This window comes from Eurosta solidaginis, chromosome 1, assembly GCF_040869045.1.
Source record: "Eurosta solidaginis isolate ZX-2024a chromosome 1, ASM4086904v1, whole genome shotgun sequence".
NCBI lineage: Eukaryota > Metazoa > Arthropoda > Insecta > Diptera > Tephritidae > Eurosta > Eurosta solidaginis.
Window position 1 is genome coordinate 358,828,909 of NC_090319.1, and position 25,483 is coordinate 358,854,391.

Genomic DNA, 25,483 nt, shown 5'->3' on the forward strand with positions numbered 1-25,483 from the left:
CACGACAGGGTTGCATGTAACATTTAGCATAATGGTTCATGCAGATAGAACCCGACGTGGAGAGCGCCTCGCCAATCTCCAAACTCAATTCAGGTGATGGTAATTAACGCAGCTCTGCTTGGTAAAATTTTATTTAATATCCCGGGTTAAACCATCCACCTCATGTAAGCACATGCGGTTGGCGGAGCTTCGAATTTAACTATGATGTCTTCTATGCGTTGTGAGCTGGCGCCCACTGTTAAAAGCATAATGCCGTTGGTTTTTACGCTCTGCTTAACTCGCTGTCATGTGCACTTGATTTTATCCACCCTAACATACGTTTTTTAATAAAACACCTCCGCTTCACCCAACCAATCTCACGGCCACTCGCCGCGGCACATCCATAAAATACCAGAGTCGTCCTGAGATATGATACGTTAGAGGCTGGAAAGGAGACCTCAGCCTCTTCGTCCAGCCCAGAAAAACCTCAAAAACCTGTGAGTCTAGAACGGAGACCTCTCCCTCTTCGTCCAACCAAAGAACTTCGATACTGGAACGGAGACCTCGGCATCTCCGTCCAACAAAACAAATGATAACAAAAAAAAAAAAAGGTGCCAGTCTGGAACGGAGACCTTGGCCTCTTCGTCCAGCCTTATGGGCCTTCAACCATACCTATATTACTTTATGAATTTCTATATTTAGGAGCTACGTATAAACCAATGCCAAGAAATATTCAGTTATATCTGTTCATAACCGCTAATTTTTCATCCTAGCTCAGGTGGCATGCTGAGAAAGTCGGAAAGGATTCCCGGCCATTTGCGTCGCAGACGAACTCCTTATCTAGATTAAGTTTATTGTGTAAGTGTTATATTCATTTTCTCGTTTCAGCAGAGGTCATTGGCGGAAAAAGATGTTGCGTATCGCAAGGAGGGCCGGCATTTTTAGACAAGATGCCTAACTTTGCCGCATTTGATTGCGATCCCCCCAATGCAACTCTGCAATTCGATACTCGACTTAATTTATAACCACCTACACCATATGCATGTGCGCGCATGTAGGTACGTGTCAGATCTCTACCGTTTTTCTGCAATTCCTTCAGGTAATATTGTAACCTTAATCATTTTTAGCTATACATAATAAAGCATATCCAATTATAACGAGAAATTCTCGTCTTCTCTTATTTTTATTTCAAACGCAAATTTCCCATCGAGATCGACCACGGTGCGCCCAGGATTACACGCACCCTGGCCGCACAAACGGTATTGTTCCCAAATTATGTTTATTTATTAGTTTTAAATAATTCCAATTTAAAATATCGTTCTAGCTATAACATATATATAGTTTATTTACATTTCAAAGCTTACACAAAGCTCCCAACAATTAATTAAATTTTCATCAGTTTTCCAGACTTATTAAAAACTTTCAAAAAATGTCTACGGGTGCAGTTTTGTAGCTCATCTAACTGTAGTGTGATAACGTTCAGGTTTCAAGAGGGTGTTCGCATTTTTTTCCATACACCGCATGAACAAAATTTGATTTTATGATATGGGCAACACCCTGGGGGAAAAAAATTAAAAAAAAATTAACGGTAATTCTCATCTACTTGAAACTAGCACACTATTACACTACAATTGAATGAGCTTCAAGACCGCACATTCAGAGATTTTCTAAAAACTGTTAATAAAAAGTTTCGAAAATTGATAAAAAATTGATTAATTTAATTTAAAAATTTGTATTATACATATGTATGTGGCAGAGCTGTAAAAGTGTGCAATCATTTGAAATTTTAAATCATTGATTTAAGAATGCTGTTTCTTCATTCTTTCATTCCTTGTTAAGGAATGTGGCTTAAAAGTCAACCCATTCTTCAATCAGTAGTGGGAAAAAAAGAATGCACTCTTGAACTCTTCGAAGAAAGAATGAAGTAATTGAATGAAACACAAACATTTTTCAACACAGAATAAGCATTCAAATGAATGCAGCCTTTGCTGAGTGTGCACACACTTTTCTAGTACCCTGCAAAAACGCTCCACGTCATTTTACTAGTCATTTTACGGTCATTGTGACTCTCTGCAGCGGTTATATTCATAGTCACGTTTGCATGGGCGTGATGAACTTTTGTGACCAAATTTTCCGTTTCGTTCCTATTAATGTGATCGTGCATTCCGCTCCCACTTATAGGATGTGAGCATAGCACTGTGCTGCTCACACACGTCACAATGCTCGTCAAATGGCGGTCATTTTTCCGTCATTCCACTCTACATTTTCGAGTCATTTGACAATCAATTTTACTGCGGTTTTACCATTTATATAACCGCCATATAACGTGAATTTTACCTGCAGATTTACTTTACCTGGAGCAGCCATATGAATGAAATATGAACCAAAAAAATTGAATTTTCAATATTTATTATTTTCAATATTATTATATATGTACATGAACTTGGAACTTATATTAATCCAGTTCATATAAAACGGAAGAACTTTAATAATAAATAAACTCGCTTAATTGGTTTTTGTTTTCCAATTGAAATCTCTTCTAAGCGAGCAAAAAATAATTTTAAGCTTCAGAAAAAACTCCAATTATTTGAATAATCTACAACTTAAAGCTTAGTAGAAATTCAGATCAAGAATATTCAAAGGTGTCGTGGATCCGATTGATGTCGTAATTGAAGAACTTAAAAATGTACGACTATTAATTGAGTCAGACTTATTATTGTTCTAAATCTAATCATTCAAGCAATAATTCTGCAACCCAAAGCAGGAGTATTGATTGGTTTCAAATCTAATTCCGACAGCAATCGTATCACATCCCTTATTATATATGTACGTGATATTGCAACTTAAATTAATACAATTGATATAAAGAAAAGTAAGTACTTTAATAATAACATAAACTCTCTTAATTGGTTTTTGTTTTCCAATTGAAATCTTTTCTAAGCGAGCAGAAAATAATTTTAAGCTTCAGAAAAAACTTCAATTATTTGAATAATCTACAACTTAAAGCTTAGTAGAAATTCAGATTACGTTTACTCTTTTTTCAAATCAAGAATATTCAAAGGTGTCGTGGAATCCGATTGCTGTCGTAATTGATGAACTTAAACATGTACGACTTGTAATAAATTCAGACTTATTATTGTTCTAAATCTAATTATTCAAGCAACTATTCTACAACCCTTAGCAGGAGTATTGATTGGTTTCAAATCTAATTCCGACAGCAATCGTATCACATCCCTTATTATATATGTACGTGATATTGCAACTTAAATTAATACTGTTGATATAAAGAAAAGAAAATACTTTAACAATAAATAAACTCTCTTAATTGGTTTTTGTTTTCCAATTGAAATCTTTTCCTGTGCAAGCACATCGCTAACCTATGTTGGCAAAAGATATGATTATACTGTCTTCGATAGATAGTCGGACGAGCCGCTACTCGGCGAAGTAGAGATGACCGTTGTGTCGGTGGCAGCTGTTACAACAGCAGTTTCTAACTTTACACCATCCGTACACTGTTATGAATGCTTCACTGCCTTTTCCAATTGCTTGGCGCCAGCAATTTTGCTGTTTGTAAAGCTTTAGCTGTAATGCAAATATATAGATGGGTTAAAGTGGTTTTCGTATGTTATTCAACAACTCACCCTATACCATCATCACAGCCTCCTCATCGATTTTGAATATGTGTACTGTTTCAGTATTCAGACACAGTTCGTGCAACCGATTCATTCATATACTGTGGGTATTTGAGCCGTAGACGCAATGGAAGATATTTTGATTCTTTTTGAAGTGTAACATTTGTAAACAGTTGGGTTTCTCTGCTGTCACCATCACCACTAGAGAGCTATTGAAGAAACGCTCGACCAAGATAATATGTGAGATTTACACGCATAGATTTCTTCCACCTTTTCACAGTTATTGATGGAGAAAATGCGAAAGCCATATTTACCATCCAATACCGAAATAGAACTGTAGAGGAAGAAACATTTTATAAAATTCAATAAAATCAAAAAATGATAGTTGTGCTAAAATGGGGTAACGTATTGTATGTTAAAGTATAGCGAAGTCTCAGCGGCTTTGTCCTGGTGAAAATTGAGTTTGAATAGGTTTTATTCTTCATTTTTAGAAACATGTACGAAGGTACCTGGTAAGATATTAAAAATCCTCAACGCTTTTTTTGCTATAACTTAAAAAAACTCATATTCAAACTTCTGCTTAACTTCTACATATCAATAGCTACCTTTACCACCAGGAGTTACTATTGCTTCTACGCCTATGCTATTGTTTCCTACATCGATGAACTTTGTAATAAAATAAACAGCTATCTCCCCAATCTCTCCAGTTTTGTCGCCTCGCGAAACCTGATATTTTCATCAACCAAATCATCGGTGACCTTATTTAAAACATGCCAAATGTCGACCGTGCTTGGGAGCAGTGGTGGACCCAACAGAAGAGGAGATCGAGGGCTTGGCATGGGCTCATGAGGCGGTAGAAGTAGGTCGAAGGCAGTTCAAAAGGTTTGCTGCGAGAAACCCTCGGTTCTGCAACCGGTATGAGGAGGAAGAAGCGTCGAATGGCAGAAAGGGCCCAGTCCCAGAGCCGCGACGCAAGGCAGTCCCATAGACAAGACAAGTAGGCCCAAAGCTGTAAGACAGATGGGCCCCAATAGCGAGGTAGCAACTACCTCGAAGGCTGCGAGTCAGAGGGAAGTTCCAACTATGGAAGTAGGAGATAAGCCAAAGGGAGATAACGCTAAGACTCCGACTTTCTCGGAGGTGCTAGAGGGAGCTAAGACTCCGGCTTTCTCGGAGGTGCCAAAGGGAAATAACACTAAGACGCCGGCTTTTCCCGAGAAAATGAGTGATGTGGCAAAGCAGTCACTGACTGTGGCGCTGGTTGATCGTAGCAGTCCTTTCGAACAGATGACTAGTGAAAGGTGGAGATCTGTAGAAAAGGAGCTTAAGATGATGCGGGAATAACCAAGTAAGCTCCTTCCAACCTTTGATTCGGGGGATGGTATAATGGTATGAAGATGATAGCGTGCGACAACATCGCGAGCTTGCGGTGGCTGGAGGAAGTGGTTCCAAACCCCCAAAGGCAGGGCACGAACGCGCGTTTTGAGATGGTGGATAAAGCGCAAATCCCCAAGGTACCAAAATTTATATGCGAGTCGTACAGAGGAACACCCGGCACAACAGGTACAAGAGTCTGAAGGGGGCTTCGAACACTCTAAACCAAAAGGGCTAGGGGAGGACGACGACGTCCCGATGAAGGTGCTGGAGGACAAGCAGCCCATTGGTGCTGCGAGTCCTACAGATAAACCTCCAACACAGTAAAGTGGCGTCGAGCGAACTCCTCCTCCTAACGCGCTGATCCAGGAGCCGTGGCTTCCATCGGGAGGAAAGGTTTCTGGAATTAGCGCGCGCGCATTTGGCGTTTACTATGCGCAAACGGAAGGACGGGTGCGAGCTGTAGTAATGGTAAGGAAACAGCTGCATTCATATATGCTGCCTAATTACACTACTGAGGACCTCGTAGTGGTGGTGAAATCGCCGGGCTCAGATGGTACATGTCCGGCCATGCTACAAGTTTCAAGTAGGGCGGTCGTGGGATGGCTTAAAATAATATTCGATGGGTGCATAAACTGAATCATGTACCGCACTCTTGGAGAACTGCTCGTGTACCTTTCCTACCAAAGGCGGGGAAGATCGGTCACGTGTATCCCAAAGATTATAGACCCAATAGCTTACCATCATTTCTGCTCAAAACCTTTGAGAGGCTGCTAGAATCTGAACCCCTGAAGGGTTGCGCTACACAGCCCCTTGAATCTGGTATTTTAGTCGCCTCTTACGACAGGCATACCTACCGCAGATAAATTCTGACCCCTAACCCGCTGGGGGTATTTGGACACAATCTTTTCATTATATTACTTAACAATTTAAAGGTTCTCAATACAGAATGAGAACGATAGCTCAGACGAACGATTCGCCTCCAAACGATATCGTCTAGCAATGGTATTCTCTATCATTTTCGTTCGGTCTTTACCTTTCTAACTAACAGGAAGGCAAAAGTAATTGTCAAGTGATAAGTTGCCATTGTTTAACATAGTGCAAATACACTAGCGAATCGTCTCTGATCCGCATCGAAAGTTCGTTTCGTAATAGAGAATGAGGCCCTAAGATTAGACATTTTTTTCAATTTGTATTTTGACTTACCAGCAACAACAGAATCATGTTTAATTGTACCCCGCACAAGCAATTTAGCATCATGTAACGAAGCTCAGTTTCTTCCAAAAATTGTTCAACACTGCCACGTAAAATCAATGTACTTGTTCTAGCATTAACGCAAACTTTAAATAATTATAAACTATAAAAATGAAATTAATGTCAAACCTTGGAAAATGTTGAAACGTTCACCACCAACCTGACGTTCTTCAAAGTAATCACATTGACCCAAAACACTTGAATTAATATCATTAGCTGTAGTCATAACAGCACCACCACAAGCTTTCATTCTACGTTTCCAATCTTCTTCTGGTACATGAACAGCACAGAACATATCACGATCTGCAAAATACTGTGTATCAACATCACCAATTGGCAATTTATAAAACAACACATTGGCGCCTTACTTAGCTAGTTTATTCTACAGAATACGCCATTCAGCATCAACAATTTTCTGATACTCTTGGACATTAGAGGACATTGCTGTGGCAGATCATTTTTCCAATAACACTTTGTTGCTCCTTTGATTGGCGCTTCGACATGTACAGCCATGTCATATTTTAGCATGCATAATTGTAATGCTTTACGTATAGCTTTAATGATGATACGTGCATGCACGCCTTCCTCAACATCTGGCTTAACTTGTTTTAAGATTTCACATGCTTAAAATACTACTGAAGTGGTGCCATCGCCGACCTGATAAGAGAAACATTTTTATTCTACACATTCTATTATAACAAAAAACTTACCTCAGCATTTTGGGATTTGGCGATGTCTACTAGGGTTTTACGGCTGGATTCACAATATCCAATGGTTTCATAATGGTTTCCCCATCATTTGAAATTGTGGCCTTACTACTGGAATCAACAATATGCTTGTCAATACTACGTGAACCCAATGTAGTGCGTACAGTGCCACAATTGAATGCGAGGCATTGATGTTGGATATGAGTTGAGGTTTACCATGAGAGCTATCGGTACCCAAGCATTTTTCACACAAATACTCATGTACCCAATACAAGTTCAAGACATTCATATTTATCGACACGCTGTCCGGTATGGCCCAAATGTTGGAAATATGCAGTTGGCTCTGTTGAGAAAAAATATGGATCAATGAAGACAAGTAAAAGTGAAATATTTTTTTTACCATCTCTTGTTACTTTACACAATAGACATTGGAAACGACGACCAGCATCTACAAGTTGCTATTGAGCCTTGCAACGATTGCATCTAATTGCACCCAATTCACCAAAATTTACAATGGGTGGCTCATATTCACCCTCAACCGTGCGTGCCATTGGTGAGACGGTAAGTGTAATGGACAAAGCTGTTGTTTTTGATAAATCAGCTGTTGCAGGTATGCAATACAAAGACGACCTGCAGAGAAGAAAGATCAATGTAATTGCCAAACAAAACATTAATTTCGATTATCGATACCTAACGTAACGTGGCGAGGAGTTACCCTGATCTTCTACCACATATTTTGTGGTCACCAATGGTGGTAATAAGCCCTGTTCATTAGTAATAAAAGCACCACCAGCGCTATTTTTATTTTCAATGATAACGCTTATCGGATTAGGCATCTGATCGGGATCTAAACGGCGTTGGGCTTGATCATACTGTTGCGGCTGTTGATATTTACCAGCAACAGGTGCAGGTGGTTGCTAAAGAAAATAACACAAAAATAATCACCAGCAAATTTGTAAATTATTAGTTGTATTAACATACATTATAATCAGGACGTCCGGACGTGTCCGGGTATTGGAGGTTGACCCGGCTTGGGTGGTTGACTGAGCATTGGCGTCTGTCCAGGTTGCGTTGGTGGCATCATAAAAGCCATCAATAACAAGTGCCAAGAATATATCCGCGGCATACCTGCCGACCAAAATGATTCAGGGGGTTGTGATTGCCAACCTCACTTACCCGTGGCGAATCCTGTACCTAACAATTGTGAACAATTGGTGCCAGTTAACCCTCTGAAATAATCGGCGCAATTGTACGCCATTGTGTTGGCATTAATTTGGCAAAATGCAAAAGCTTTTCATCCTTCTCCCATGACCATTCTGTCTTCTTTATGCTAGGATCAAGCCATTCGTACCAGCGTGCCTTACATTGCTTGGCAGATTTGCGGTGCAGCAGTTATGCAATACGTGACCACTGGTTTTTACCATATTTCATTACAGGATTGCTTTGAGGATTTCATCCTGAAAGTTATCAATTTAGTTAATAAACGGCCAAGAGTAACCAGTCGCGTCAAATGCTTACCTCAGTGTTTCTCCACACACCATCTTTTATCATAATTCGTGGCATGGTGCTACATAATTGTGATGTCTTTTGATGAGCACAAAAATCAAATAAAAAATTGTTGTCGAAATAAACAGCAAAAATCATTGTATATTAAAGACTTTGGGAAAATTTTAGAATAGCACCCCCCGAGTTAGGGGTAAAACTTGGTATCAAATGAAAGAGGGAGTTCTCCCGATCACAAATATATATATTTTAAAGTGTGCAAACTTATAACTTAAAAGTTATTTGTTGTTAAAGTTTGCAAATTTAGCAAATTTCTATAGCACTTTAAATTACAATTTACACATCTTTCAAAACCTTAATCCACATACATATCTATATAAATTGGCAACGATAAACTTAAATTGCATTTTTGTATATTTCACATTTCATTTTTGCATTGTTTTCACTTATTATAAATGTTGTTATTAAATCAATCGCGCTTTTGTAGCAACATGCACATATATATATATATATATATGCATATATTTTATTGATGACATTACAAAGCTGTGCTGCCACATATATATACGTATACACATATAAAATTTTTATAGAAATTTGGAAACTTTAACACCAAATTACTTTTAAATTATAAGTTTGCGCGCTTTAAAATATATATATGTGATCTGGAGAACTCCCTGTTAATTTTAAATATTTCCGGAGATATTCCATTTAAAACTCTCAAAATTGAAAAAATTTTCGACCACCAAATGTTTTGCTGTCTCTGCTGAATTAGAAATGGCGGATTTTTTTGCACGCAAAAATGACGTATTTTGCTATCCCTATAAAAATAATAGGTGCGAGAGAGCACGATACATTGTGGGAAAGCTAAATTTGTCAACATGCTATTTCATTTGGAGAATTTTTCATTCCAAATCGTCACCCCTGTCAAAATTTCGTGTGTCTGTGTGCGTTTTTGGTCACACGATTTTTGCAGGGTACCAATCAATTATGAAAAATGTCGTACAAGCACAAAACCCGCTCAAATATCACATGGTTGCATTTAATTAAAGCCACTTCAAAATATCAACACAAAAATTTAGTTATTGACAGTGATGACCAGTTTTTTCGTTATTTATATGGTAATAAAGCACAAAGAAGTTAATTGAAAAAGCATTTTTATTAAAATTGTTCTAAAAATTTAATAATAAAAAAAGCAAATGACAAATATTTCAACATCCCTGTTCCGAAAATTGTCATGGTTCTAAATAACAGCTCCGACACATAAGCAGTTTTTCATATAGATGAGTTTAACACATGCTTATGCATTATGAAACGATTGCATGTATTTTTATGGATAATGCTAGAATGAGCGACACTAGCGCCATCTGATATTGAAAAGTAGCCAACTCCCCAATTTTGTTTCAAGCAAATCATAAGAAGAAGAATTTGACATTTGCTTCGGCTAAGGGTGTTTGCACACTTTGCAAGTGAAATTATTTTACCACTGGTTGGTATATTTTCTAACATTTTTAACAATTAAAAACTGCAATATTACAATCGAATACGACACAAAACCTGTTAGCAAGTATTTTTGTTGTATAGAGAGAATGTTTACAACAGTGCTTCGCGAAATTTTGTATGTGAATGGGCAAGGCGTAATAAACTTCAATTGCGAAGTCTGAAGTTCCTTCATATTTACAAACGCAACATCTTGGTTGATTGTGGCGATGTTATTGGAATGCATAAGCTTGTGTTAAACGCATCTATATAAAAAATGTCAATGTGCCACCGCCTTAAGTGTTGCCAATGTGGCATATAAAAGGCTTGCAGGAAAAAGTACTAATCTACATTTGAACGCTCTCAATTGTTGATTAAACAATTGAAAGATATATATTATAAAAGCTCTTAAGTTCCTTCATATATTCTTCCTAGCGGTTTTGTGGTCAAATACTGTATAGATAATGGTTTGTGAGTTTCCAAATTGCAACAGCAATATACACAATACTTTGTAATTACAGTCATTTAAAGTAGGCTCTATAGGTAGTTGTAGCTTTGTTGATAGCAAAGAAAATTCAGTTTGAATACAAATCTGCTCAAGTAAGATAGAATTCAACTTACAAATGCCATGCAAATAGGCAGAGAGAATAATGATCCTTCTCAATCACTTGGGTCCTATATTTATATTCTGTCAAACACTGTCAAAACATCAGCTGTAAAAAACTGTAATCCGATGGAGCCAGTCAATCTCTTTGTGGGGAGGGAAATTAATAACCTCTGAAGAGTTTCTCCCAATGAAACATCTTTTTTTCGTGGCACATATGAAGGAAAACTGGGAAGGTGACTCAGGTGAATAGAAAAAGCATAAATCCCTGTAGGACGATGCCATAGAATTAGACATATATTTATCGAAATTCTCGGAATTAGGAAGCTCCAACGAAATCGCTGATAGACCTATGTACTTTGATGTATTTAAATTTAAACGACTTAAACTCAAGTATCTGTTTTTGTTATATTATCAGCAAAAAATATCCAAAATTTCCTCTATTTGGTCAATGTACAATGTGTTCATTTACAATATCCATTTTACTACAACAGCAAAATAAATAGGACATATAGAACCATTTTGACATATAGCAAGAAAGCAATAGATTGTCTTTGCGAAGTTTAAAGAGAAACTAGAGACACTGAAAAGAAAGAAACACTTATTTACTGGCATATTTCGATGATTTAAGGCAACTGCAGTTTCACCGTGTGATTCGCGGTTCGAATATCAGTGAAGCCTTTGATAACATTCGAAATTGACTGATGATGATTATGTGGCGGGTTTCGAAATGTTAAAATCGCAGTATGCCAGTAAATTTTTCTTTCTTTTCAACAGGCATGCTTAACCAACGAACCGATATCATTTGGTTACGATAATTAACGTTAATAAATGAAACAAAGTCATTTCGTTTCGTTTATTAACGTTGATTATCGTAACGAAATGATATCGGTTCGTTGGTTAAGCATGCCTGCTTTTCAAAAATTAAGATTGAATATTCAATTATTATAAGCCGGTGTTAAGCTCATGAATTCTTAAATATTAAACTACTTGGATAATTAGAAGGGGCTATTATTTCTATTGATAAATTTTACGACTTTTTTTGCACCCAACTCCTAAATTAATTTAACATATCTGATGGCAATGAAAGTATACAAAAAAAGAACCCTAGGGAAAAAGTATTTAGTACTGAATGGGAAAACAGTATTGATTCATTTCAAGTTTACATTCATTAAAGATTGGGAATGGTTCCTACATTCCCACTCTATATTGAATTATATTTTACCATTCAATAACACACACACTTTAGATTTGAGTTAAGGTATTTTGAGCCATTCAGGAATGGAGATTTATAATATGCAACCAATAAATCACAATTTTTTACAGGCATGCTTAACCAACGAACCTATATCATTTCGTTACGATAATCAACGTTAATAAACGAAACGAAATGACCTTGTTTCGTTTATTAACGTTAATTATCGTAACGAAATGATATTGGTTCGTTGGTTAAGCATGCCTGATTTTTTTAAAAGAATGCTGAGAGAATGCACACTCAATAGATTCAATCTTTTTACAGCTCTGGTATGTGGTTTGTGTTATAGTTCGAACTCATGGTGGATTCACCAGGTGAAGTAAATAAAAAAAGACAGAAGATGTACGCTATCTGAAACGGTAGTGATGTATTTTCGACGGTCAGAAGAGGGTAAAAATTTAACCCGCTTTGAAGAAATAGTAGTAGAAAAATAAATACCTTGCTACGAAAGCCATTACAGAAATGGCTGTTTTCAGCATATCAGTGCAAATTGCATACAAAGGACCAGTGCGAGTTAATATTACTTTTAGGATCGAATAAAAATAAAAAAATCAATTTGGCCACTTTAAGGCCCGGTTTATCAGTGGTTGGTTAAGCTAAGCTTAAACTAAGTATGCTTAAACTAGTCAAATTTCAAGTCAAGTTAAACTACTGAGCAGTTTTTCAGTCACTGTTTAAGGCCGCGTTTGGGGTATGCTGTTTTGTGCTTCAACATCGGTTTTTTTATTATCTAGATAATTTGTAGATACGTCAACAGCTGGATTTTGTTTACCCAACAAACATGGAAAATTCTCCGGCGAAATATATATATAGTTCCAGAAGTGATATCCAACCTCATTATTTAATTATTCTTAAACCAGATAGTTCTCGAGTTGATATCCAACTTCATTCTCCTGTCACTATCCAACTTTTGAGAAATTTTGTAAAATTAAAAGTTTTGCAGTTGATCTCCAACGTCATTAATATTTTCCAATTATTATCCTAATTTCGAGAGATTTTGAGAAATGTACAGTTCTCAAATGAATATTCAACCCATTTCCCCAGTTGATGTCTTACATTATATATCGAGTTGAGGTGAAGTTGAAAAAAATTTCCAAGGTGGTACCACCAAAACCAACAGCTGTGTATTGTGAGAAATAAACACATGGTTGATAGCAGTAATTAAGTGTAATTAATCAAGAATAAATTATATAGGGGCCGCCGTGATGTGATGGTAGCGTGCTCCGCCTACGACACCGAATATCCAAAATCAACATGATGGAATCTTACATTTGAGTCCAGTTAGAGAACCAAGTTGTTAATTACATTTTACAACTTAAGTAATAGCATATTTTGTTTTATAAAATATTCCCTCTTTTGCTGAGTACGCTATGATTCTCGAGTTGATTTTAGAAGTATGCCTAGTTATCAACATGAGCTCTAATGGTACTCAAGCCCAAATGCTTGTTGGGTATATTCGACGCCATTTCGTACAAACGCAAATAACTGATAGGTTAGCTAGAGTTTAATCCTGGCAGATCGGCCCCTTAAGCTTAGCTTAAACTTCAGTTAAAGTAGACTGAAAAACTGCAGAATAAGTTTAAGCGTAGTTTAACTGACAAACTAAGTTGAACTTGTAGTGAAAAACCGGGCCTAACTGATCTCAATTTCTACTGCAGTTGCAACTTTCATTGAAAAACCGCACATAAAAGAAACATGTGTTATCCATATAAAGTACATACATAATATGTACGTCAGTTATTTAGTTGTACTTTTCTGCCTTTGGCGGAACTGAAATGGGTTTCGGGTTCGATGAAAAGTTTTACAGTCACACTTGGAAGTGATCGCGATAGTCTTAAATTTGTTTCCGTCCCTTAAAATTCATTGACATGTTCATCTGCTTTATTGATCTCTCGTTGACAGTCGGGAATAAAAAATATGCTCTTCTAATATAAGTATAACAACAAACTTAATCAGAAGATCCCCCAAGCAGTTGAATTCATGATGTATTACTAATGTTACCAAGTTATTATTTATCGAAATATATCAGGGGATAGACTATCCCAGTGGCATTCGGCCTAGAAGGATAAGAAGCTGATCGAATGCGAGATAGTTTCATATATTCTAAATTACAATCCTTAAGTGTAACATTCCTGTTGTTGTTGTAGCAGTGCTTCCTCTTATCTTAGTGTTCTGATTTTTAGGGCCAAACAGTAACAGTGAGTTACAATTTAGAATACCACTGTTTAGCCGAAGTTTTTTCAAAATAAGGTATAATACGACAATTTTGGGGTTCTTGTAGGAATGAGAAAAACATTCTTCGAAAGTCTTCACTAGTACTGTACAGGGGAAAATCCTTGGTTGAATATGACGTGAATGCAAATAGTTTGTTTTAACAAAGTCCCTTTTCAATTTTTCTGGGAACAAATTAAACATATGTATGTATATAATCATGCGCGGTTCCAGGGGGGGAAACTTTTTTTTGTATTCACTGTAATTAAGTATATAATACTAATCTACATAGTAGTTTCTTATCACACAACGGATTTTTACGAATTTTTTAATTTTTCTTGATTTTTTACGTTATTATACGCCAATTACACGGCTCAAGTATCCTTGTGCCAATTACCAATTTGCACAAGTATTTGCCCGGTGTGTGCACTGGTTGCGCTATTTGCGCAGAGAACTGCGCTAAAATCAAAACGATTTTGATATTTACGCATGTCTGCAAATATTGCACATGCTTTTTTCTTCGTGTGTGGTGAATGTTACACAGTTTTCCTGTGGTTTCATCAGTAATTGTTGCTTAAAAATGTTAATATCGAAGGCGTAAGGACCATCTCTAGCTTGTAACAGGAATTCACACAAATTCAATAATACATAATAATTTTTTATACAATTAGAACACATGTTTCAATTGTTTCGCTAGTTGAAAAATGAATATTGCGCAGTGCTGCAATGAGTTGAGCTGGTCTTGCAACTAAAATATATATATTATAAATATAATGGAAAATAAACGCTTTTGGTGCGAGTTTTTCGACTTATACTGCGAATTACCAGCACTGTGGAAAAAAATAGTGTTTTTTTATACAATTACTGCCTTTTGTATACAATTAAAACACATGTTTCATTTGTTCCGCTACATTAAAAATGAATATTGCGCAGTGATTTTGAGCCATGTATGTCAAAATTTTCATTTGCACAAATTCCGTCGTTTTATATTAGCGCATGGCTTTTGTGTCATGTATGGGCCGTCTTATTACATATGTATATTTAAAAAAAAGTTTAAAAAGTTATTATACTACAATTTATTGGGCTACAAAACTGCATACTCAAAAATTTTCTAGAAATTCTGAAAAAAAATTTGAAAATTTTGATTGTCATTTTTGAAGTTTTGATAAATTCTCCTTACTTTTGAATAACCTTTGACATTTTTTTGAATGTGGTTTCTGTTAGGGAATTTGCGATATTTTAGATGAAAATTATCAATTAAGCTGTGAGCCACTGCATTTGAGCTTTTTTCAGCATAAAGCAAGTGTGTACTTATTTTTGTGAGTAACCGTATGTATGTACTAATATGACTGAAAATTCTGATTTGTTATGGAGATATTTAATGTTAACACACACTTGTACATATATATATATACATATATATATATATATTTATTTTCACATGTAAAACAACACGTGTCTAATATGCGCCTGAGTTAGTCATAGAAGTAAACAAAGTTCACGCCTAATGCCTATTTGAAATAAAGTATATGTTACACTTGTTGGTGACGAAGCCAATCGAACCCAGTAAGAAAAAATTTAAATAAATTTTAATAATTTCCAATTTTGCGTCATAAAGTCAACTTGATGTATAGAAGTTTTATGATTATATATAAGCTTTTAGTAAGGAACGATAGCAGTTTTTAAAAGGTTTTATTTAGTTTGACTTTGTGTAGCGAGCGAACAAAATTTAAGTAACTTCCCGATAAGCTACAAGCTTGAAACTTGGAATATGATGACAATGCAATAATAAGAAGAAAAAAAAACTCCGATAGGTGGCGCATGGATTGAAATATTTCAAAAAATCGTATTTGTGGTCCGATTGGGCTCATATTTGGAACGCATAATACATACATGAATAGAAAGAGACCTATGAAACAAAATTCGCCGCCAGGTGGAGCAAGGATCGAGATAGTCAAAAAAATCGTGTTAGGGGTCCGATATGGGTCATATTTGGAACACATATTACTTGGAACACATATTACATACATGAATAGAAAGCGATATATGAAGAAATCGTCGCCAGGTGACGCAATGACCAATATATTAAAAAAATCGTATTTGGGGTCCGATCTGGTTTATATTTGGAAAACATATATTATAGTTCAGAAAAACAAACCGATTTAGTAAAAAAAATTGCGCTAGGTGCCGTGCCGCAAGAATTGAGATATTCAAAAAATTCGTACTTGTCTGTCCGATTTGGCTCATTGAACAACTATTCACCCTTATCGCGAGTTTTATTTTCACCCGAAATTATTCACAGTTTTTGTTCACCCTATCGCAGAGGGTGGCAAAACAATTTTTCTTGTTTGAAAAAGATTTCGCCTTATTGGCAACTTCGTGTTCGGGCGAAATGAACATCGGGGAAACCCTAATTTGTTCACTTATATTTTACAGGCGAACGAGAGGAAAACAAAATGTAAGTAATTTTTTTTTTAATTTGATACTCTTATAATTATATGTACTTTTATTATTAGAAATAAATCTATAAATAATGGAGAATCGGAAGCTGAGTGGAAAAAAGTGAAATTCCTGTATTGCTAAGTATGTAAATCTTATTTTTTATGACAACGTATCAGTTGGCCAAGTTATCCGTTGTGGACAAAACAACGGTTCCAAAATGTTCAGCACCTCACTGAAACAAGATTGGCTAAGACCCACTTCATAGTCCTTTCCAACGCCTTTCCCTATGCGAAAAAACGAAGACATGTACTCAACTTTACAATTGGTGGAACTCCAAATTTTTGCTTCAATGGTGGCAAGAAGTTGGTAAGAATATCTAGCAAATATTAGAATGCCGGCTTGTTTGGCCTGTAATATTGGCGAAAGCTAATTGAAAACAAATTAACTTGTTATTCAAAAGTGCTGAAAATAGTAATTTTTAGCTTACAGTGAATCACTTAGCTTCAAATGGTTAGAACTGTCCCTTAATTGCCTACGAATCGCTTTCACATTTATATTCTACTCGTGCAATACCAAACATTATTTTATAAATTTTTTATCTCTATTTTTGTTGTATTTGAAGGAAATATATGCTTGGTTATAAAATTTACACAACTGCATGTTAATTATTTGTTCACTGCTAATTCACAATAGAGCACTAGCTGTTTCGAAGTGAACTTTTGTTCGCCCGGAATTATCGATAGGCGGAAAAAGTTCACCCGAACAAAAGAAGTGAAGGCGAACACTTTTCCGCGTGAACTTCGCGATAAGGGTGATTACATACAGTCCGGTAGAAGTGGCACCAAAATACTTTGGAGCACATAAGCTCAAATTTTGTAAGCGAAATTTAAGTAAATAAAATAATTAAAAAAAATTCTTAGGTTAAATGGTTTTATTGAAAACACTACATACATTAAGTAATAATAACACTAAAAGATAGAAAATAATAGGTAGGCCCTACTTACTAGTCACCACACTCCTCATCAATCTAAGACGTTGATCACACAAATAAATAAAAGCGTGGGTCGCGTCAAATTTCTATTGATAGCACTGGTCGACGGCCAAAATTTACCAGAGACGCCGTTATGAAATTCGTATGTAAAACCACCCCCTAATTTCGAAAGTCGAGTTCATTTTTGATTCTATGGTACCGTTTTTGAGATATTTGTAATTTACCGTTATTAGAAAAAACCAAAAAGATGGCTCCCTTTAATTACGTATATCTCACGAACGGGTCAAGTAATTGCAAAAGAGTTTACAGAATCGGAAAGACGATAAAAGTTGCTACAAATACATTGTTTTTTGCTCAACCAGATAGTTTTCGAGATATTAGCTTATCATTTCAGATTTTTTTTTTTTTATTATGAAAAAATATGAAAAAAATTACTTTCTGCGAGGGCAGCATTCCAAAACCACAACCTTTTTATAAGCTTTTATTTAGTTTCACTTTTGTTGTCTGTAATAGAATCTTGCAAGTTAAATTTGATACACTTCCCGGTGTCCGATTGAGCTGAAATTTTGCACACATATATAACTCCGATGACAATGCAATATTACTTTGTTAGAATTCGATAAATTAATCGATAACACAGTTACCGGTAAAGATTTGTATTTACTTTGCCATAACAGCCTAAGTCCCATACAAACCCGCCGGTACCTATCCGTGGATTGTGATATTTGGACGTCGTGAATCACGCGTGTCACGCGTAGTGAATCTCAACGCTTGCGAAAAGCGGAGACACAACCCTCTGCTGTATTTCTGTGTATAACCAACATAGCTGAATTTTTAAGGCTGTTTGACTCTGTAATCTTTTCTGTAATTTATTTTGCTTTTGGAAAAATTACCTATTTGAAAAAAGCTGGCTGAAAAATATTGGCATAACAGCTTGCTTAAGTTAAATCAAGAATGGAAATCTTGGAAAATTTGAGCAGATGTGGCAATTTCGCGCGTCCGTTGAACGAAATATTGACAATCTGCTGATCATCGCTAGGAAATTAGCGAGATTCCATCAACTAAGCAGCACTTTAGCAATACTACTGTTATTATTTGGCCGCTCAAACACACACACATATTAATTGTGCATTAAATCTAAAATATACAAATACACCATAATAATTTACACGGCCAAAGCCATAATAATTTACCCTACTAAAAATAAAAAAAAAAAATCATATTTAAATTAAATTTAAGAAAAAGGCTTTTCTAAGAACAAGCTTCTATTACTTGTTAATAAAACGAACTAAAAAGTAAAAAATAAAATTAAAGAAAAAAAAACCTTTTTAAAAATAAGCTTTTATTATTTTGGTTAATAAAATTAACTAAAAAGTAAACAATAAATTGACTCTAAAGAAATATAACACTTTATAAGTTCATTGTAAGCTTAAACGATAATTAGACTTTTTCGTCTGCGACAAAAAAATTCTATATTGTACATAATTATATATTTTTAACATTAAAACTTTACACCTAAATTATTAAAGCTTACAGTTTATATCACAGTCCTAACGGCGGCCACCGTGGTGTGATGGTAGCGTGCTCCGCCTACCACACCGTATGCCCTGGGTTCGCACCCAGGGCAAAGCAACATCAAAATTTTAGAAATAAGGTTTTTAAATTAGAAGAAAATTTTTCTAAGCGGGGTCGCCCCTCGGCAGTGTTTGGCAAGCGCTCCGGGTGTATTTCTGCCATGAAAAGCTCTCAGTGAAAACTCATCTGCCTTGCAGATGCCGTTCGGAGTCGGCATAAAACATGTAGGTCCCGTCCGGCCAATTTGTAGGGAAAATCAAGAGGAGCACGACGCAAATTGGAAGAGAAGCTCGGCCTTAGATCGGAGGTTATCGCGCCTTACATTTATTTTTTTTTTTTATCTTGGCTTGAGAAATATCTGGAAAAATTGTTTTCAAATAGTCGAATGCTTCGCCTTCTTTGTCCAAAGCCTTAACAAAGTTTTTAATGAGACCGAGCTTGATGATGAATGAATGAGGAATTATGATTTTCTCTTTCTTGATAAGAGGGGAGTATTTGATGTTATCCACACCAACGGTAAACTCGACTCTTCCCGGTCAATCCTTTCTGACGTAGTGGTCCTTACGAGCTCGGCTATCCCACTTGCTGAGGAAGCAGCAGTGCTTGACAACGACTTTGAGATCAGAACATATTTTCCAATCATGCTCTTCATATTTGATAAATTTGAGTAGTTTTTGCATTTCCTCGTAGGTTTCCTTTGTATTTACTGCATGTGCGATCGGGATAGAAGGCTTTTTATTACCAATATGTAATAATACAGCCTTCAAACTCAGTTTATTGATGTCTATGAACAATCGCCACTCTTTTGAATCATATGTTTGAATAAACCAGGAATGTTGTTGCAGTAGCATATACTGTCTTTCTTGGTATAATGTTTGGAAAATGGTTCGTGACGAGTTCTAAAATATATCACCTTAGCATCGGATGACACAAATTTAAATTGTTGTATACGAGAACGTTTCTCTCGTTTCCAATGCGAAATTCAGTACAACTTGATTCCCCGTACTCAGATATTACTGTTGACAATGGAACTGGATCCGCAACTGCCGTTGAATGTAGTACTGGCAAAGATTTTGGAATATAAAGATATTGCATGCGCGAACTTCGGTGGAAAGCAGCGGAGCGTAACAAAATTCTAGTAGGTCACTTTCACCACACCAAAAACTTTAACACAATTTTTAACATAATTTAAGCACAGAAATACACTGATTGGAGTTTTAGTGAGTAAAAGTTAAAATTCTGAACACATTAGCTGAATAAAAAGTGTACAAATAATTATTAAATAACAAATACAGACAGTAGTAGTTAACAAATTCTGCTGTGGTAAGTGGTGAATGTGACCTACTAGAATTTCGTGAAGCTTGCCTCACACTATTTTTCGTCTATGCAATGTCTCTCTATTATATCGTTTCTGGTACTGGTAATGCCACTGTAGGTACGCTGGCATATGTTACTCCTCTTGATCTTCCAACGCCGAGTACTTTTGTTTGACAAATATAACACTCTATTGAATGGCAAGTAGGTTTTCTCCATATCATTTGTGTATCAAATTTTATTTGTTGTCCTGATTCCGACTGAATCAATTCTACTCGACACGATGCACACAAAGTGTTCGGTGTCCATGGTTTTTCAGCATTTTTAGGCTCAATGCCAAAATACTTGGTTAAAGTTTTGATATGATCTGAGAACATTTGTCGTCGCCTTATGATAGTATATTGGCAACACATGAAACAGAGCATATCTGGATCATTATTACACTCAAATTCACGCGTCCTTTTACTCATTTTTGTTTTTTTATAAATCACGGTTTTGAAATTTACTTATGAACTGAACTATCTCCGGCGAGCCTTGCAGATGTTATGAAGTTTCAAGGCGCATTAATTCATATTTATACTCGGAACAAGAATAAAATTGAAAAAAATCAAATCTTACATAGAGAGAAAGGTTCCTTTTTATACGAAGCAGGGAAAATAAAATACTACCTGTTTTAGATGTATGCTTTAAAAATTTTCTGTGTCTTATAATTTTGAAAATCTACCTGCATACTTACCCATGAGTGACGGAAATACATGTTTATAACTACATGCCTACAGCAGGTTTCGAACCCAACCACTCTTCCTTTCGATGCAACCACTCTACCTACTATAAAATAATTCGAGTATTAAAAGTACTATTTGATTTAGTTTTATCATTGTTATGGTGTTATTCGTTTATCCGGATAATATCCCATTTGCACTTTATACCTTTAATATATGTATGTATACATACATTGAAGTTGCGCAACCTGGGTATTTTTATTTTATCGCTTATAACTTACGTAGCTTTGCATCGATTTTCTTCGATGATAGCTTATCTTTTTTCTAATTAAACAGAGCTTTACGTAAGGAAAAAATATGTGGAAAAAAAGTTGTGGTTTTGGAATGCTGCCCTCGCAAATAGTAATTTTTTTCATATTTTTCATTAAAAAAAAGAAAAAACTGAAATGAGAAGCTAATATCTCGAAAACTATCTGTTTGAGCAAAAAACAATGTATGATGCATTTATAGATTCTGTAAACTTTTGCAATTGCTTAACCCATTCGTGAGATATACGTAATTAAAGGGAGCCATCTTTTTGGTTTTTTCGAATAACGGTAAATTGCAAATATCTCAAAAACGGTACCATAGAATCAAAAATGAACTAAATTTTCGAAATCAGGGGGTGATTTTACATATGAATTTCATAACGGCGTTACTGGTAAAGAGAAAAAGTTGAAATTCGTGGTCCAGTGTAGTCACCTGCTTATATCTTTGCAAATCATATATGTATAAGTAAGACCAACTGAATCTTAATCACGTTTTTAGAAATTTCACACGCCCAACGCTTTTATTTATTTGTCTGATCAACGCCCTAGATTGATGAGGAGTGTGATGGCTACTACCTAGGATCCACCTCATTATTTTCTATCTTTTAGTATTATCATATATATTATTTCTCCTTTTCGCTCTTATTTGGAATCCAAATCTATAAATAAAGTTTTGGTTGTAAAGATGGAGATTCAGGCTATTAGCGAGCTTTGGGCAATTTTGGTCGTAGTGCTTTTATTTAGCTATATTTTATTAAAATAATTTGTTAAAAATAAACAATTGTGAGAACACAAAGAAATCTGTTTGTACTATAGCACTGTTGTGAATATTTGCACTGCATTACTGGCAATTGCTACAATACACCAGATGACAGCGCAGGCTGTAAGTTTTAATTGATTGATGGAACAGCTGATTTCTGTTGATATTTGATAAGAGACTTTTATATTGGTTGCACAAGATGCGCACGGGTCCGGCTCGTTATTACTTGATGTAAGCATTGTTTTCAATAAAACCGTTTAACTTAACAAAATTTTTTAAGTTATTTTATTTCCATATGAGCCAGTGTACCAAATTTCGTAAAGATATCTCTATTTTTGCTCAAGTTATACTGTAATCCAACGGGCGGACAGACAATACTTAATAAAGATCTTTATCAACATAATTTTTATGCAATAAAAAACCACCAATATAAAACTAAAGTTATAAAAGCCTGTGTAAAGTACATGCGGGGTATAAAAACCATTGCTGATTTGCTTGAAGTATGCCGTTTGTACATTAATTAATAGTATATGCATTCTTTTTTGTTAATTCTCCTTTTCTTACTCTTTTGTAAGCTAAACGGCAGATTTGGAGGTGGAGTTTATTCAGACTACCCGACCACTATAGCGTCTTCCAGGCAGAAGTATCAACCATCATGAATGCCGCAGTTAGGATAGAGACACACAATATCGCCAATGAAATCTTTATTTCAGCGACAGGCAAGCTTTTTTGGTTCTTACTCCTTCAAATCTGAGCCAACACTAAACTGCGGCAGATCTCTTCAAGAGATGGTCCAATAGAACCGTGTATACCTCACATGGATACCGAGACGCAGGGACATCGAGGGAACGATCAGGAAGTTTCTTCCTAAGCATGAACGCTTACCACATGCAAGCTAATGATAAAACAGCACATCCACCGTCAAGCAGACGAAATATGGCTAGAAACACCGGAGTGTCGGACATCGAAGAAAATGGGATCCTAAAAGATCCCGTCACGTTTACAACCTAGTAGGGATACAATTTCAACCCTTGTAGGAACACTATCTGGGCACTGCCTTGTAGGCGGGAATGCAGAAAATTAGGAACACGACGTCAAGGACTTGGTAGCCTTTATCAGGTCTTCAAAATGGTTCGAAGAGGAAAGGTAAAGATGACTTTTCGTGGTATCTTACCAGGCCTAATATCACTGGCCTAAGTGTGCCCTCGGGCAGCCAATTCAACTCAACCTATTACAGTCTCGGCAAGGTCAGTCAAAAGCGATTATTTTTTAGCAGGCGGGTTAAAGAATTTAGAAGAATAACGTGGTCATGCCTATCGTTACAAGTGACTAAAATCCAGTGACCCAAAGGTGTGCCCAAAAAAATCCTTTCCGCGGTAGTAGCCGCATTCCCAACACTCCCCTTAGCTTTCGGTGTAGTTTTGAGGTCTCAAGCATTGGCCTAAAGTTTTAGCTTGTGAGCAGCATGCAATGCTATTTATGCCGAACTATGTACAATGTTTACTGGGTAAAGGTTTATATATACGCATGTGTCTTCCGTTCCGCGTGCTAGCACAGATATGAAGGGATTACTTAACGATTACGAAATTTCAAAATTATAATTATGAATTTCTTTTTAACGAATACTTGTTAGGAAAGCTTTTTATCAAAGCTTTCTCGGTTGGCAATAGTTTCTATGAGTACTAATTAGGTGTCTGGTATGAGACATAAGAATTACGAATTGGCATTAGCTATTTGTTTGCACATGTTCACGGCGTAAGGTTCTATTATTATTCTTTCGAAATTAAATACAATTTTTATGATACGTTCGGTTTGGTATTTTACTTACTTCGTTCGCGAGCAAAAGTGTATGTGTCAAACTAAATAATACTAAAATATAAAAATAAATTTAATGTTTGCATGCTGTGGCTGATGGTGTTGTGTGTTTAGCTGTGATTTATTATTTTCAAATATTTTTATACTCAGCTGAGCAGAGCTCACAGAGTATATTAATTTTGTTCTCATAACGATACCCCGTAACGGCATAAACTAATCGAGATAGATGTAGGCTTCTATATATATCAAAATGATCTGGGCGAAAAAAGGATTTCATTTAGCCATGCCCGTCCGTCCGTCTGTCCGTAAACACGACAACTTGAGTAAATTTTGAGGCATATTAATGAAATTTGGTATGTAAGTTCCTGGGCACTTATCTCAGATAGCTTTTTAAAATGAACGAAATCGGACTATAATCACGCCCACCTTTTCGATATCGAAAATTTCGAAAAACCGAAAAATTGCAATAATTCATTACCAAAGACGGATAAAGCGATGAAACCTGGTAGGTGGGTTGACCTTATGACGCAGAATAGAAAACTAGTATAATTTTGGATAATGGGCGTGGCACCGTGGTAATTTAAAAGTTTTGCAAGCCGTTATTTGGCAGCTGAGTATGTAATGTTCCGTTACACCCATGGTTCAATTATATGGTTGGCTCATCTCATCAGCTCATTTTATTTTTATCATTGCATGGTCGATGGGGTTGTCAAAATGAGATGGCAAACTCAAAATGAAATCAACACATTGACAACATTTTCTTACCACACACAAAAACTGCTATGTTTTATGTTTAAATTTCATTCCATTCGCCTAATACCAATACACAGATTTTGACAATTTGAACAGACATACTTTGTTGCTTTACAGATGAGCCAACCATATAGTTGAACCATGGTTACACCCGAACTTAGCCTTCCTTATGGGCCAATTAATGGTGACTTATCCATAACCAGATAAAACAGCTGATCGAACCAACCTTATGGAAATCAATGTAATCGATTAATGGTGCCATACCATAACGCTAACGCCATTTGCCAATCAATTGGTTCTAGGTTTTTCGCCATATCCATAACCTAAAATTATTTGAGTTGGTAATTTTATTAACTTTTTGTATATTTTATTTATTGTTTTGGATACGTTTTGACTAAGAGACTTTTTGTTTGTGGAATACGTTTGTAATTTTTTCCGTTTTCTTAATTTTTATGAAAATGTCAGCTGTTTAAGGTTATGACACCATTAATCGATCACAATGGCGATGGTTATGGATATGCGTATGGTTACGACTATGGCATTAGGGATAAGGAAGTTTAATTGTATGTATGTATTTGTGTATCTTAAAATTTTTTAGGCTATGCCCAGAATGTAGAGTTTTTGAGTTGAAAAATTTAAGATTTTTAACGTAAATTATCATATACATATATCTCACCATCGCAAGGGCCAGTTTATATCAAGGTCTAGTAAAGAGCTATGTTTCTTTGTTCACTAATGATGAAACAATTCCGAATATCCCGTTAAATGGAGTCGATCTGCACCCATGAACTTTGTAAATAAACGA

The 25,483-nt window shown here is 35.9% G+C and overlaps 1 protein-coding gene across 9 annotated transcripts; it reads right to left on the reverse strand.

The window, feature by feature from the left end:
- Positions 1 to 2,435: 2,435 nt before the first annotated feature.
- On the reverse strand, positions 2,436 to 25,372 carry LOC137238128 (T-complex protein 1 subunit eta-like). Of its 9 annotated transcripts, none has more exons than XM_067762769.1 (11): positions 25,355 to 25,372; positions 8,465 to 8,530; positions 7,928 to 8,403; positions 7,637 to 7,863; positions 7,347 to 7,576; positions 6,950 to 7,289; positions 6,608 to 6,896; positions 6,369 to 6,552; positions 6,192 to 6,325; positions 3,621 to 3,945; positions 2,436 to 3,561 (listed from the first exon to the last, which is right to left on the reverse strand). In XM_067762769.1, the coding sequence occupies exons 8-10, from the start codon at positions 6,532 to 6,534 to the stop codon at positions 3,922 to 3,924; spliced, it is 324 nt and encodes a 107-aa protein (XP_067618870.1). In that variant the 5' UTR covers positions 6,535 to 6,552; positions 6,608 to 6,896; positions 6,950 to 7,289; positions 7,347 to 7,576; positions 7,637 to 7,863; positions 7,928 to 8,403; positions 8,465 to 8,530; positions 25,355 to 25,372; the 3' UTR covers positions 2,436 to 3,561; positions 3,621 to 3,921. The 9 variants fall into 9 exon arrangements, with proteins under 9 accessions (XP_067618870.1, XP_067618869.1, XP_067618875.1 ...); XM_067762768.1 differs by lacking the exon at positions 25,355 to 25,372 and adding an exon at positions 9,193 to 9,214; XM_067762774.1 differs by lacking the exon at positions 25,355 to 25,372 and having other exon boundaries at positions 6,192 to 6,309; positions 6,369 to 6,509; positions 8,465 to 9,522.
- Between the last annotated feature and the right edge of the window lie 111 nt (positions 25,373 to 25,483).